Source organism: Microcaecilia unicolor, chromosome 3 (genome assembly GCF_901765095.1).
Source record: "Microcaecilia unicolor chromosome 3, aMicUni1.1, whole genome shotgun sequence".
NCBI classification, from domain to species: Eukaryota; Metazoa; Chordata; class Amphibia; order Gymnophiona; family Siphonopidae; genus Microcaecilia; species Microcaecilia unicolor.
In genome coordinates, this window is record NC_044033.1 from 64,132,782 (window position 1) to 64,147,234 (window position 14,453).

The following is a 14,453-nucleotide window of genomic DNA, read 5'->3' on the forward strand; positions in this document are numbered from 1 at the left end:
ATGATACCAAAATCTGCACTAGGGTAGACACCCCTGATGGTGTGGATAACATGAGAATGAACTTTGCAAAGCTAGGGGAATGGTCTGGAATTTGGCAGCTTAGATTTAATATTAAAAATGCAAAGTCGTACATTTGGGCTGCAAAACACTGAGGGAACCATACAGTTTATGGGGTGAAGAACTTTTGTACATGAAAGAGGAGCGGGACTTGGGTATGATCGTATATGATAATCTTAAGGTGGCCAAACAGGTAACAAAAGGTGAAGGCGAAAGCTAGAAGGATGTTAGGTGCATAGGGAGTGGAATGGCCAGTAGAAAAAAAAAAAAAAGAGGGCGATGTTGCCCCTGTATAATACTCTGGTGAGAACTCATTTACAATATTGTGTACAATGCTGGGAGACTGCACCTTCAAAAAGATATAAACACGAAGGAGTTGGTCCAGAGGGCGACTACTAAAATGATCAATGGCCTTCATCATAAAGAGTATTGGGAAAGACAAATCTCAATATATGTATGCTTTGGAAGAAAGGCAGGAGAGGAGAGATATGCTAGAGAGATTTAAATACTTATGTGGTATAAATGCACATGAGGTGAGTAACTTTCAACTGAAAGGAAGCTCTGGCATAGGATAGTGAAAGGGGATAGACTCAGAAGCAACCTGAGGAAACACTACTTCATGGAAAGGGTGGTGAATTTGTGGAACTGCCTCCTGGTGGAGACTAAATCAGTATCTGAATTCAAGAGAGCTTGGGACAAGTACATAGGATCTCTAAGGGAGTGACAGGGAAACTAGATGGAATGGATGGGCAGACTGGATAGGTCATAATTTTCTGTTTCTATGACTGAAGCTCGGTGCTCGAGATAATTTTGTGGCCTTCACTAACCAGCTACATTGCTGCATGCTAACTAATTAGTACACAAGCCCTTATGTCACACATCTTTTTTAATGGTCATGCGGTAATGGCAACAATATTGCATGGCCATTATTATAAAAATCGGCCATTGTACTGCTGCACCATAACAGGCTTTAGCGCATGAGAAGGTAAGGGTGTGGTAAAGGCACTTTTTAGCACTGCTTTTAAAAGGGTCCCATAATGTTTTAAATAGTTCTTTAGGTAAATTGTTTGCCTGCTCAGGTGACATGTAGTCATTTCAATCAGACTGTAATGTCAATTTTTGCCATTTCTATTGCAGTATTCTTCCAACTTATTCTGATTGAGGTCTGCTGTGAACCAGGGAATAAGTTATTTGACAGGCCTTTGCAGGGGATGGTGGGGCATGATCTAGGAACCAGTTTATGCAAGAGACTGCAATTGGATGTAGCAGGGTTTTTTTTTCTCTTTATTAAAATATTTGTACCACTCTTGACAAGAAAATCAAGCACTACCAAAACTCCAGAACTGGTCAGAAGATGCCTGACTGAAAATAAGGTGATCTGGCAGTAACCAGACAAAAAAGGAAGCACTACCTAAACCCAGAACTAGTCAGAAAATGAACGACTGAGAAGGTGGTGATCTGCATGCTGCCAACAGATAATGTTTGCCATATACTGTGACTCTTGTGGGAAAGAGATAATAGATAAATGGGGTTTTATTTGTCTCTAGAGTTAGGGAGTGTAGTTAAGGACCTATCTAAGCTACAACTTATATAACGGCAACAGTATTTTAATATTTCAATTATCTGCAGAAATTGGTGGGATTTTGGCATTTTTTTAACTTAATCTAAGTTTGAAAGTGTACACTACCTCCTACTCAGTGATCTACATGTTGCATTCATGAGAGGATGGTAGGACCCCACTGCTTTTGAAGAAACATGCAAAGAGCAAGGCATAGGGTAAGCCCAGACAGCTTTTCTTATTTTTAAAAGGAGTGCTTTATTTTTCTTTGCATTCCTGTATGATTCTCCAGCTCCCATAAACAGCTATAAGACATACACAAGGAAAGGAAAGAGCCTCAGTGAAAGGCATTTGGTCCTACGGGCTACAGAAACAGAGACTACAGCCCTTTGGACAAGCATCACAGCAACCACAGAAGCTAATTGCTGAACGTCACAGTTAACGTTTCTGAAGAGAGAGAATTTGGTTTTTAGGCAGTATGACTCAGGAAATAATATAGGTCACAACCTAGTTGATACCCTTGACTTGCCGTTTAAGGAGGAATCTTGTCTCCTTAAAATCAGCAGACCCGTCCACCAAGAGATTTCTGCTTTCCACCTAGGCATCAGGTAGTAGAAAGAAAGAAGTGAGTCAGCAGGTGAAGACCAAAGAGCCCAAGTAGTTTTGCTTAATTTCATTCCTGGTGCAGAGACCCCAGTTGCTCTCTGGTTTTCCCATCATCACTTCACAGCTAAAGATCCTCTCTGCTTATCACCAAGGCAGTGTTTTTTTATTTTTTTGTAGGAAAAATGGTGAAGCTGGTCATACAGGATCAACCTTAGGGGGCAGTGTGACTATCCATGGCTCTGTCATAACAGGATAATAATAGCCATACTGGGTCAGACCAAGGGTGCAGCTAGCCCAGTGTCCTGCTTCCAACAGTGGCCAATCCAGGTCATAAGTACCTGGCAGAAACCCAACTAACAGCAACATTCCATGCTACCAATCCCAGGGCAAGCAGAGGCTTCCCCCATGTCTGTCTCAACAGCAAACTATGGACTTTCCTCCAGGAACTTGTCCAAACCTTTTTTAAACCCAGATATGTTAACTGCCATTATCACATCCTCCGGCAGCGAGTTCCAGAGCGTAACTATTCTGTGTGTGAAAAATAATTTCCAATTTGTTTTAAAAGTATTTCCATGTAATTTCATTGAGAGTCCCTGGTCTCTGTACTTTTTGAAAGAATGAAAAATCGATTTACTTCTACCCGTTTTAAACACCAGCCATACAATATATATAAAAAGGCAGCACTGCAAATATTACACCAGTCTCTAAAATATAAATGCATTTCTTATTGGGAAAACAGAACAAATAGGATTTTCTACAGAAACTACATATCAGCAGAATACCTCACCTCTGTCACATATACACAGAACATGGATATTACATGGCCTTAAAACACCAATATATACCAGAAGTAAAATCACAAGAAGTACAGTTGGGATCAAGTTAATACTATAAAAAGCAGATCTACATGAACAATCCAGGCCATTCAGAGACAAGCTGAACTGGTCCTGGTTTTACCCTCCAGGACTGGTTCAGAATGCCACTGATGACCTGGACCTAACTGGAGCTAGATTCAAACTGTAGGCGAAACTATAACTGACAGCAAACAAATTGTTAAGGGCTGCAGAGTCCCCTAGTCTGAACAAGACTTATAACTTCCAGAAGAACATGTGTTTGTAGTCTACTGAGCTGATACTGGTTTCACCTTATACCATTTTAAAAATGTGTGCAAGCAGCCAATGTGAACCAGTATAATTCTACCTTGATGATGGCTGTCTTCCAAACTGAAGGTCATGGTTCAAGGTTGGCTTGTGCATGACTAGAAAAAAAAAAACATACTGAGAAACTTTAAGCGAGATCTGATTGGATGGGTGGGACACTTTTGGAAGGCAGGAAAAAAAAGGTGTCAGTAAAAAGTCCTCCCCTTCCCCAGGTTTTTGTGTTTTCTGTTTCTCCGCCACCTCCACTGGAAGGCCTTTACAAGAAGAAGTATTAAGAAAAAGCTCTCCCGGTATAATATGCTCTGAAGTGAGCAGCACCTTGTATAGCTTTTGAATGAACTGTGCACAGCAACACAGGGGAAGGTGATAGAAACACCTGAACTTTAGTGCTGTGAGCAAGTGACCCGTGGATCTGCTCTGATGACTGACCATGCACTCTCACATATTGTTTGCATACTGAAAACAGAACAGGCACAGAGGGGGTAATAGTGCCGATAAATATATGTATTAATCTAAATGGTGGCTGTGATATTTAAATTTATATTATATTCAACACTGCTGAATATACACGTCGTCTGGTGTCAGCTGTCCATGCTAGCCGCTTAGTTTTGATTTGCTATTCAGCAAGCCATTATCGGTTCCTGCCCCCACTTTGTCCTCTCGTTGCCCCCCTTCACTGTACAGATACTATCAGGTCAGTCAAAGGGATTTTTGGCCTGACACTATCCATAGATTATTTGAAACTATATAGTTAGACAAGTTACACATTTATCAGCTGCTATTAACAAATTGCTGCCTTTGAAAATTGACCCTAGAATGTTTATTTTCCTTTCCCAATGTGCTAAGAAAGTTTCAATGCAAATGACTGTCAGCAAGTCTTGGTTACCACATGGTCACAGCTTCCTGCCAGTAACTGACAGCATTTTGGCTGCTGTGACAAAGGCCAGCAGCTAATGAAATGTGCTCTATCATTAATTGGGATTTAACTGCCTTTATGAAGAGATTCACCCAAGGCGGTAGTTAAGATCTGATAAGAAAAAACACTCCCTAAAATTTATATTCTAGTTTTATTGTACAGATAACAGCATTGCAGAATACAGCGCTTAATATCCACACTTTAAAAAATATTACTAACCTTTTTTATAAGTTTATTTCCATAAAGCTTTTTCTGACTTAAAATCAGATTGCATAATATGGGAAGTCTTCAGAAGCCATGGCTCCATCTATATGTAGAGAAAATCTCCTGCTTTTCACTTCAGCTCTGACAATCATAAAATAGACTTTGATTTTATCTGTCATAGACAGTGGCTTTCCGACCTCCTTAGCATCTCAACATAGAAATGCAAAGTCTCAGTCCCAGAAGGTAGTTTGTACCACCCTGTTGTGTAAATGTACAGGGTTTCCCAGGCAGTGCTGATCCTTTGACATTCTGCCCGGTCGAGTTGCACAGGACGTAGCCAAGCTCTGATCAGATCCTGGTGTGCATCACAAAGTCGGATGCTTCATTTTTCAGCAATGACTTCCAGGCAGCGGGGACAGGGTGTCAGCAAGGAGGAGGCTGTGTACTTCCAGCAGCGGGGGCATCTCTCTCTGCTTGCTAACTGAGTTATGACTTTGAAGGCTGTTTCTTCACTAATGCCACCACCTTAGAGTTGGGGGGGAAGGCAGGAAAAAGAAAACTCAAACACTGAATTATTTTAGGCTGTTACCCTACTCCCATCATGCAAGCAAGAACACATTAGGCAGGAAAAACTTACAGATAAGCTGGTGCAATTCAGTATATCCAGCTACTGCAGGAGACTCCCCCCCCCCATATTCCTTCCTGAATCTTCTATTTTCATAAAATCCTCTTTCCATGCAGCTCCTGAGCACTCAAACTCTTTTAGGATTTGGTGTCACTTTGAATTAAATGGCTCTAACCTTGAAAATCTAACTGTAATGTCTTAATGCTTTAGAGTTGCAATGAGTATCACATAATACTACTCAGACTTTTCACATCAAGAAAAAATATGCATGATTTTGGCTTTTGCTCCTAGGCCTGCTTTGAAGATCACCTTTTTATTTTTTAAATATCTTTTGATGCTGAAACAAGCCGATATAAGAGTTTGCTGGGGTTGAATAAAATAAGGGCCACCAGCCAAAGGCTTCTATAGCAGCATTTTTGCAGGGTATGCCGACCAGAGGAAACTACTGTTAATGTCCCCCTATATAGCAAGAGCCATAGTCTCAAGCCCCTTTCCTAGCTTATTTTCACCAAATAAATGAAAAACAAAACAAGAGAGTTGTCACAGGCTGGAAACTGGGTTTGGTGTTTATACACAGGGCCTAGTTTTTCTCAGTCACAGAACTTCCTACTGTTAATCTGTGCTTTGAGAAGTTAGTATATCAGATCTATTATTTCTCCCCCTAAAACATCGGACAGAGAATAAATAGCCTGCCAAACACCCTCACCAACCTTACTCTACAGACAGTTTCAATGTTTTATACTCATATTAACCCATTAGTGCCCAATGTTCCCATATGGCTTATTATGGGAACATTGGGCACTAACGGGTTAAGGGAGGACTAAAGTCCTGGCACTTCATGTAGCAAAAGGCCACTGGAGGCAGCATGTCTAGCCCTGCTCTAGAGTTGACAGGATACACAGTGTCCTAGTCAACACTAAGAACAATGCTGACATCCAAGTAAAGGACTTCTAGAACCATGTCAATATTTTTAAATGAAAACAGCGATGACAATAAATCAGCCATAGCTCATGTCTCACCTTCTAAGTTAATAAGAAAGGATCCGTTGATAATATTAGCATCTGAAGGCAGGTCCCGTGGTACCTCAATCATGAGACTTGTCTGTGAGCACATCATTAACTCATTTAGTTGAGATGTACTTGATGTCTCCTCAGCTTGCAATGACTGCAAGGGATGACAGCAGGGCAATGACGTTAACAAGGCTCTCACAGAATTGTTTCACTCAGTTGTGTACATATAGACATTACCTTTGCTGCATTTGGTACTAGCTGTGTTGTATCACTTTGGAACATACTAAACAAGAAGCAAAAAGTGAATTTTACATGCTGGGAGCCTACATAGAGTAACTTCCGTGTAAGTGTCTTTTCAAAGCTAGGTCAGGGCTTCTATGTCATGGGTGTGCACTCTTGCTGTCTCTCAGGGCTGGCTTTTGGCACCTTCATGACTAGAACCTATCAAAACCAGGGCTAATGGGCAAATGATCATCGGGTGGCAATCAGAGGGTAAATCAACACGGGGCCTTTGAACCAGCATGCACTTCACAGGCCCTGTGGTGGCCCACCCTCCTATGGACTTCCTTGGTTGCCTTCTGATTTCACAAGACCTGCTGCTACTTTTAAATCCTACTGCCACCACCTGAAGATCTACATCACAGCTACTACTACACATATTGGGAGAGGGGATGGCTGGAGATGGGGAGAGAGAAGGGGTCCAGGGAAGTTGCCGTGGATGGGGTAGTGAGCAGAAACATGTGGGAGATCCTATTTCTTTAGATGGGCTGTTCCTTCACTCCTTGCCCAGTGTTCTACTTGGTCTAGGGCCCTGCTGCCTCCAAGATCATACCACTCTACTGTTCACTCCTGTGGCAGTGAAGCAGGATTATATTGGCTGAAGCTCACTCTTCTCTACTTGATGTAATGCACTGTTCTCCCAAAAATGTTTTCCCAAGTGGGTAAGGGAGGGGGAGTATTGTGTCATATTACAAAATTTTCTGTCAAGTTAGCCAGGTGATCAATAAAATCAGCTGGGTGGTGTGCCCATTCAAAAGGTCCTGGAGAGAGCACTGGTAATTCTAATCTTTGTCTCCAGAATCTTTTAGAATTCAGATGATAAATGATTACCAACCCATCACCTTGTTCACACCTGACTCTAAGCACAAGAGGAAGATTTCTCCAGAAACTTCTTAAAATTGCTTCTTCTGGATTGTATTGAAGAATTCCTGAAAAGTTACAACCTGGAAGAGGAAGGCTCTCACTAACAACTTATTGCAGTCCTGGTAGAATTTTTGCAGGGTGGGATAGATCTAACTAGCGACCTCGTACCTCCATAAGCTCAAAAAGCAAGCCTGGCTCAATGACAATGGTCACATCGTACTCCACTGCATTCTTGCCTGGGATGGATCCAAGGAAAGAGTCTCGCATAGCACAAGCACCCTCTATAGCTTCCACCAAGCCTGGTTTCTTCCACATGGAACTGGATTTTATCCAGCCGGTCCGAAAAACGCTCACAGGCTCTGAGAAAAGAAATATTTTTCATTAAAAAAAAAGTTTCCAAATTTATGGTTTTACAGCCTCTCTGCCTACAGAATTCTTTACTTGAAAAATTACTTTACTTAAAGCCACATTTCTACTCAAGCTATAGAAAAAAAATATCAGTTGATCAGCACGGTCTCCTCTCTCAGGAATAACACCACATACCAGAACATGTCTCTTCCTTCCTGACAGCAATCCAAGCCCATCAAAATGCTTCGTGAAAAACAGAAGCATTGAATAGGACAGCAGACAGGGACCATAAGGTCGATTCAGTCTACCTAATTTTATTCATGATGTAACATTATACACAACATTTGATCTTTGATTTTCTCCATGACTTTCTCTGTTTACCTCAAGCTTTCTGGAACACTGTTACTGTTCAGGCCTTCACTACATATTTATTATTTATAAAATTTTCTACCATTATTATGGTAGAAAAATCCATTCAGATTGGTTTACAAATAATAAAATAACATTAAGGTAGGAAGAAACGATTAAAAGAAGAAAGACAGAAGTTCAAAAAAATATCAATGCTGAGCTCCATAGGCCTCAACAAATAATGTCTTTAATCGCCTCCTTAAAGACAGTAATGAGGATTGATCTCTCAAATCCTGAGGAAGGTGATTCCAACCTTCTGAACCGGTAACCTTAAGGGACCAGTCTCATACCACCCCACTACTTCCAATGGAAGACACTTTCATGCATCCAGAACACTTTTCAAGAAGAAATACAGTGGCTCCTTTGCAGGGGGTCAGATAGTGTCCAGGAACCAGGGAAGAGAACTGGCATTTTTTTTTTTTTGCTCAGTGTATACTAGCGCTGCAAATTAATACTGATAGCAGCAGAGCATCTCTAAGCTGAAAGGTACTTCTGATGCAACACTGATCCTATATAGTCAAGGAAGCACGGTGAGTGTTCTTAATGTCAACCACAGTGAAACATGTATATCTTAAAAGTTTACTGTGTCTGTCACCAGAAAATGTAGGTATTATCGTTTATTTATTTACTATACCGTTTCAAATTTGCATTCACAAAACAGAACAGTTTACATCATAATATAAAATCTCATATTAAAAAATATATAAGAAATCCATCAATTAACAGAAAAGCACAGCAAAACTAAAAGGGACTAGAGATACACCAGCCAGACAATGAAGTTATTTATGTGTAACGGGTGCTCTCCGAGAACAGCAATATACAAGTCTCATTCATGGGTAATCTCATCCAAAGGAGCTCAGATGAAGTGAAGATACTTACCTGTAGCAGGTATTCTCTGAGGACAGAAGGCTAATTGTTCTCACATGTGGGTCGACATCTGTGTCGGCCCAGGAAACGGCAAACTTTTCTCTCAGCAAAAATAAAAAAAGTTTTGCCACAGCCTTCTGGCACGTGAACCGTGCGCACCGCACATGCGTGGATGACTTCCCGCCCGTCGCGTGAGCGTGTCTCTTCAGTTTAATCAAAAAGCATAGAAACAAACAAACAACTCCAAAGGGGAGGTGGGCATGTTTGTGAGAACAATCAGCCTGCTGTCCTCGGAGAATACCTGCTACAGGTAAGTATCTTTTCGCTTTCTTCGAGGACAAGCAGGCTGCTTCTCACATGTGGGGTATCCCTAGCAACCAGGCTCACTAAAAACAATGAACATTGGTCAATTGGACCTCGCAACGGCGAGGACATAACAGAGATTGACCTGAAACCATAAACAACTAACTGAGAGTACAGCCTGGAACAAAACAAAAATGGGTCTGGGGGGTGGAGTTGGATTCTAAACCCTGAACAGATTCTGCAGCACCGACTGCCCAAACCAACTGTCGCGTCGGGTATCCTGCTGAAGGCAGTAGTGAGATGTGAATGTGTGGACTGATGACCACGTTGCAGCCTTGCAAATTTCTTCAATTAGGGCTGACTTTAAGTGAGCCACTGACGCAGCCATGGCTCTTACATGATGAAACTTTATATAAGGTGCATGCACTACTAAGGCCTGAAGCTCACTGACCCTAAGAGCTGAAGTAACAGCCACCGAGAAAATGACCTTCCAGGTCAAGTACTTCAGATGGCAGGAATTCAGTGGCTCAAAAGGAGCTTTCATCAGCTGGGTGAGAACAACGTTCAGATCCTATGACACTGGTGGAGGTTTGACCAGGGGCTTTGACAAAAGCAAACCTCTCATAAAGTGAACTACTAAAGGCTGTCCAGAGATAGGCTTACCTTCTACATGGCAATGATAAGCAATAATCGCACTAAGGTGAACTCTTACGGAGTTGGTCTTGAGACCAGACTCTGATAAGTGTAGAAGGTATTCAAGCAGGGTCTGTATAGGACAAGAAAAAATATCTAGGGCCTTGCTGTCACACCAGATGGCAAACCTCCTCCATTTGAAAGAGTAACTCCTTTTTGTGGAATCTTTCCTGGAAGCAAGCAAGACTCGGGAGACACCCTCTCAAAGACCCAAGGAGGCAAATTCTATGCTCTCAACATCCAGGCCGTGAGAGCCAGAGACTGGAGGTTGGGACGTAGAAGTGACCCCTCGTTCTGGGTGATGAGGGTCGGAAAACACTCCAATCTCCACGGTTCTTTGGAGGACAACTCCAGAAGAAGAGGGAACCAAATCTGAAGCGACCAGGAGGGCGCAATGAGTATCATGGTTCCGCAGTCTTGCTTGAGTTTCAGCAAAGTTTTCCCTACTAGAGGTATGGGAGGATACGCATACAGAAGGCCTGTTCCCCAATGCAGGAGAAAGGCATCTGACGCTAGTCTGTTGTGGGCCTGAAGCTTGGAACAGAACTGAGGGACTTTGTGATTGATTTGAGTGGCAAAAAGATCCACCGAGGGGGTGCCCCATGCTCGGAAGGTCTTGCGGGCTACTCCTATGTTCAGTGACCACTCGTGAGGTTGCATTACTCTACTCAGCCTGTCGGCCAGACTGTTGTTTATGCCTGCCAGATAAGTGGCTTGCAGAAACATGTCGTGACAGTGTGCCCAAAGCCACATCTGGATGGCTTCCTGATACAGAGGGCAAGATCCGGTGCCTCCCTGCTTGTTGGTGTAATACATCGTAACCTAATTGTCTGTTTGAATTAAGATGATTTGGTTGGACAGCCGATCTCTGAAAGCCTTTAGAGCGTTCCAGATCGCTCGCAGTTCCAGGAGGTTGATCCGAAGACCTTTTTCCTGAAAGGACCAAGATACTTGTGTGAAGCCCATCTACATGAGCTCCCCACCCCAGGAGGGATGCATCCATCGTCAGCACTTTTTGAGCCTGAGGAATTTGGAATGGACGTCCCAAGGTCAAACTGGATCTAATCGTCCACCACTGAAGGGAATTCCGAAAATTGGTGGGCAGTTGGATTACATCCTCTAGATCCCCCGCAGCTTGATACCACTGGGAAACTAGGGTCCATTGAGCTGATCTCATGTGTAGACATGCCATGGGAGTTACATGAACTGTGGAGGCCATGTGCCCCAGAAGTCTCAACAGAGCCGTGATCTGTTGAGACACTCAAACCATGGACACCAGGGACAGGAGGTTGTCTGCCCTTGCGTCGGGAAGATAAGCTTCAGCTGTCTTTGTGTTCAACAGAGTTCCAATGAATTCCAACTTTTATACTGGGGTGAGATGGGACTTGGAGTAATTGATCACGAAGCCCAGCAGCTCTAGCACCTGAATAGTCATTCGCATGGACCGTAGAGCGCCTGCCTCCGAGGTGCTCTTCATCAGCCAATCGTTGAGATAAGGGAACACATGCACTCCCAGTCTTCATAGCGACGCTGCTACTACAGCCAGACACTTTGTAAACATTCAGGGCGCAGACGCCAGACCAAAAGGCAACACACAGTACTGAAAGTGCTGAGTTCCCAGCCGAAATTGAAGATACTTCCTGTGAGATGGAAGTATCGAGATGTGTGTGTAAGCATCCTTTAAGTCCAGAGAGCATAGCCAATCGTTCTATTGAATCATGAGAAGAAGGGTGCCCAGGGAAACCATCCTCAACTTTTCTCGAATAAGGAATTTGTTCAGGCCCCTTAGGTCTAGGTTGGGACGCATCCCCCCTGTCTTTTTCTGCACAAGAAAGTACCTGGAATAGAATCTCAGCCCTTCTTCCCGTGGTGGAACAGGTTCAATCCACTCAGGCCTTTAGAAGGGCGGAGAGTTCCTCTGCAAGTACTTGTTTGTGCTGGGAACTGTATGAATGAGCTCCCGGTGGGCAATTTGGAGGTTTGGATTCCAGACTGAGGGTGTATCCTAACTGGACTATTTGAAGAACCCACCGGTCGGAGGTTATAAGAGGCCACCTTTGGTGAGAAAATATTAACCTCCCTCCAATCGGCAAGTCGTCCGGTACGGACACTTTGATTGAGGTTATGCTTAACTGGAGCCAATCAAAAGCCCATCCTTTGCTTTGCTGGGGAGCAGAATGGGCCTTAGACGCATGCTGTTGACGAGAATGAGCACGCTGGGGTTGAGCCTGGGCAGGCTGCCGAGAAGCATGAGTGTACCTACGCCTAGGATAGGAATAGGGAGCACTCCTCTTCCCCCCAAAATACCTCCTAGATGAGGAGGTTGTAGCAGAAGGTGCCAGGTGGCAAAGAGAATCCATAGCATCATTATGATTCTTGATCTGATCAACAAAATCCTCTACTTTTTCACCAAAAAGATTGTCCCCCCCAGTAAGGAACATCCGCCATTCGTTGCTGGACCAAATGATCCAGGTCAGAGACACGCTGCCATGAGTGTCTGCGCATCACTATACCCCGAGCAGCGATCCTGGATGCTACATCAAAAGTGTCAAACGTACCCCTGGCCAGCAACTTGCGACTCACCTTCTGCTGCATGACCACCTGGCGAAAAGGCTCGGCCAACTCCGTAGAGTGTGCATCAACCAAGCTAGACAGCTGCCTTATCGAGTCCCGCAAGTGAAACCTGGTCCAGGCTAAAAGAAGCTATAAATAGAGCCACAAGCATTTATGTAAGGACAGTAAATAAAAGCAAGAGAAAAAGGAAACCGATATGGTTCTCCAAGCAAGTGGCCAAGAAAATAAAGGCTAAAGAGTTGGAGTTCCTGAAATACACAAAAACTCAAGAAGCCGAACACGGAGAGGAATACCGGAGGAAACTGAAAGAAGCCAAGAGAGAGATACGTCTGGCGAAAGCGCAAGCGGAAGAAAAAATGGCTAGAAATGTAAGGAGGGGTGACAAAAATATCTTCAGGTATATTAGTGAAAGGAGGAAGACAAATAAGGGAATTGTGAGACTGAAAGATGCTGCGAACCGCTATGTAGATAAAGATGAAGAAAAAGCAAATTTGCTAAATAGATACTTTTGTTCTGTTTTCACAGAAGAAAATCCTGGAGAAGGACCGCGATGGACTGGCAAAAATACAAATGAAAATGGAGTACATATAGCACTGTTCATGGAAGAGAGTGTGTATAAACAACTTGAAAAGCTAAAGGTGGACAAAGCTGTGGGACCAGACGGGATCCACCCCAGGATATTAAAGGAGCTCAGAGAGGTTCTGGCGGGTCCTCTTAAAGATTTGTTTAATAAATCATTGGAAACAGGAGAGGTTCCGTGGGATTGGAGAATGGCGGATGTGGTCCCTCTTCACAAAAGTGGTGATAGGGAAGAAGCTGGAAGCTACAGGCCGGTAAGCCTCACTTCAATTATTGGAAAAGTAATGGAAGTGATGCTGAAGGAAAGGATAGTGAATTTCCTGGAAGCCAATAAGTTGCAAGATCCGAGACAACATGGTTTTACCAAAGGGAAATCGTGCCGAACAAATCTCATTGAATTCTTTGACTGGGTGACTGGAGAATTAAATCAGGGATGTGCTATAGATGTAATCTACCTAGATTTCAGCAAAGCTTTTGACACAGTTCCCCACACAAGGCTCTTGAACAAACTGGACGGGATGAAGATAGGACCCAAAGTGGTGAACTGGATTAGGAACTGGTTGACGGACAGAAGCCAGAGGGTGGTGGTAAATGGAATTCGCTCGGAGGAGGGAAAGGTGAATAGTGGAGTGCCTCAAGGATCGGTGCTGGGACCGATTGTGTTCAATATATTTGTGAGTGACATTACTGAAGGGTTAGAAGGTAAAGTTTGCCTTTTTGTGGATGATACAAAGATTTGTAACAGAGTGGACACCCGGAAGGGAGTGGAAAACATGAAAAAGGATCTGTGGAAGCTAGAAGAATGGTCTAAGGTTTGGCAATTAAAATTCAATGCTCCTCTCAATGCCGACACCGCCAACCTCGGTACCGATGTCGAAGGACCGGATCGAGCCCTAAAAAGCTTTTCTCGTTGGGCTTCTCGAGACGCTTGGGTCCGTTTCTTCATACGAAGACACAGACTACAAGTGGCTGGGCTTTGGTCGGGCTTGGGTATCGGTACCTGAGATGGTCCGGTTGCACCGAGTACAACGTTTGAAGCCGCTGGGTGTCTTCGATGACATGGAAGGAAAAACGGCTTCAGCGAAATCAAAAGACGCGATTGTGCCTGTTAAGAGAAAAAAGGGCACAGAAAAGAAGAGAATAAGCAGGCCGCGTTGAAAACAAAGGAAACTTTAAAAGGGGACAAAAGTAAAATAAACTTTTTTTTTAAAAACTAGAACTGAAATAAAATCAAGTAAAATAAAGCGGAAATCCAAAAAACTCGCGAACACTCTTTCCTGGGCCTGAGAGGAGCACAGAAAAACTACCGCACCTCAACGCGGAGAAAACTGAAGAGACGTGCTCATGCGACAGGCGGGAAGTCTTCCGTGCATGCGCGGTGCACATGCCAGAAGGCTCTGGC

The 14,453-nt window shown here is 43.4% G+C and overlaps 1 protein-coding gene across 1 annotated transcript in view; it reads right to left on the reverse strand.

Moving 5' to 3' along the window:
* Positions 1-4,525: 4,525 nt before the first annotated feature.
* IARS2 (isoleucyl-tRNA synthetase 2, mitochondrial) overlaps positions 4,526-14,453 on the reverse strand; it is a 229,425-nt gene continuing 219,497 nt past the window's right edge. Inside the window, exons 21-23 of the mRNA XM_030196012.1 lie at positions 7,448-7,638; positions 6,146-6,290; positions 4,526-5,026 (exon numbers count right to left, since the gene is read on the reverse strand). Of these exons, the coding sequence (XP_030051872.1) occupies positions 4,884-5,026; positions 6,146-6,290; positions 7,448-7,638 (479 nt within the window). The 3' untranslated portion in view covers positions 4,526-4,883. The remainder of the gene's footprint in view (positions 5,027-6,145; positions 6,291-7,447; positions 7,639-14,453) is intronic.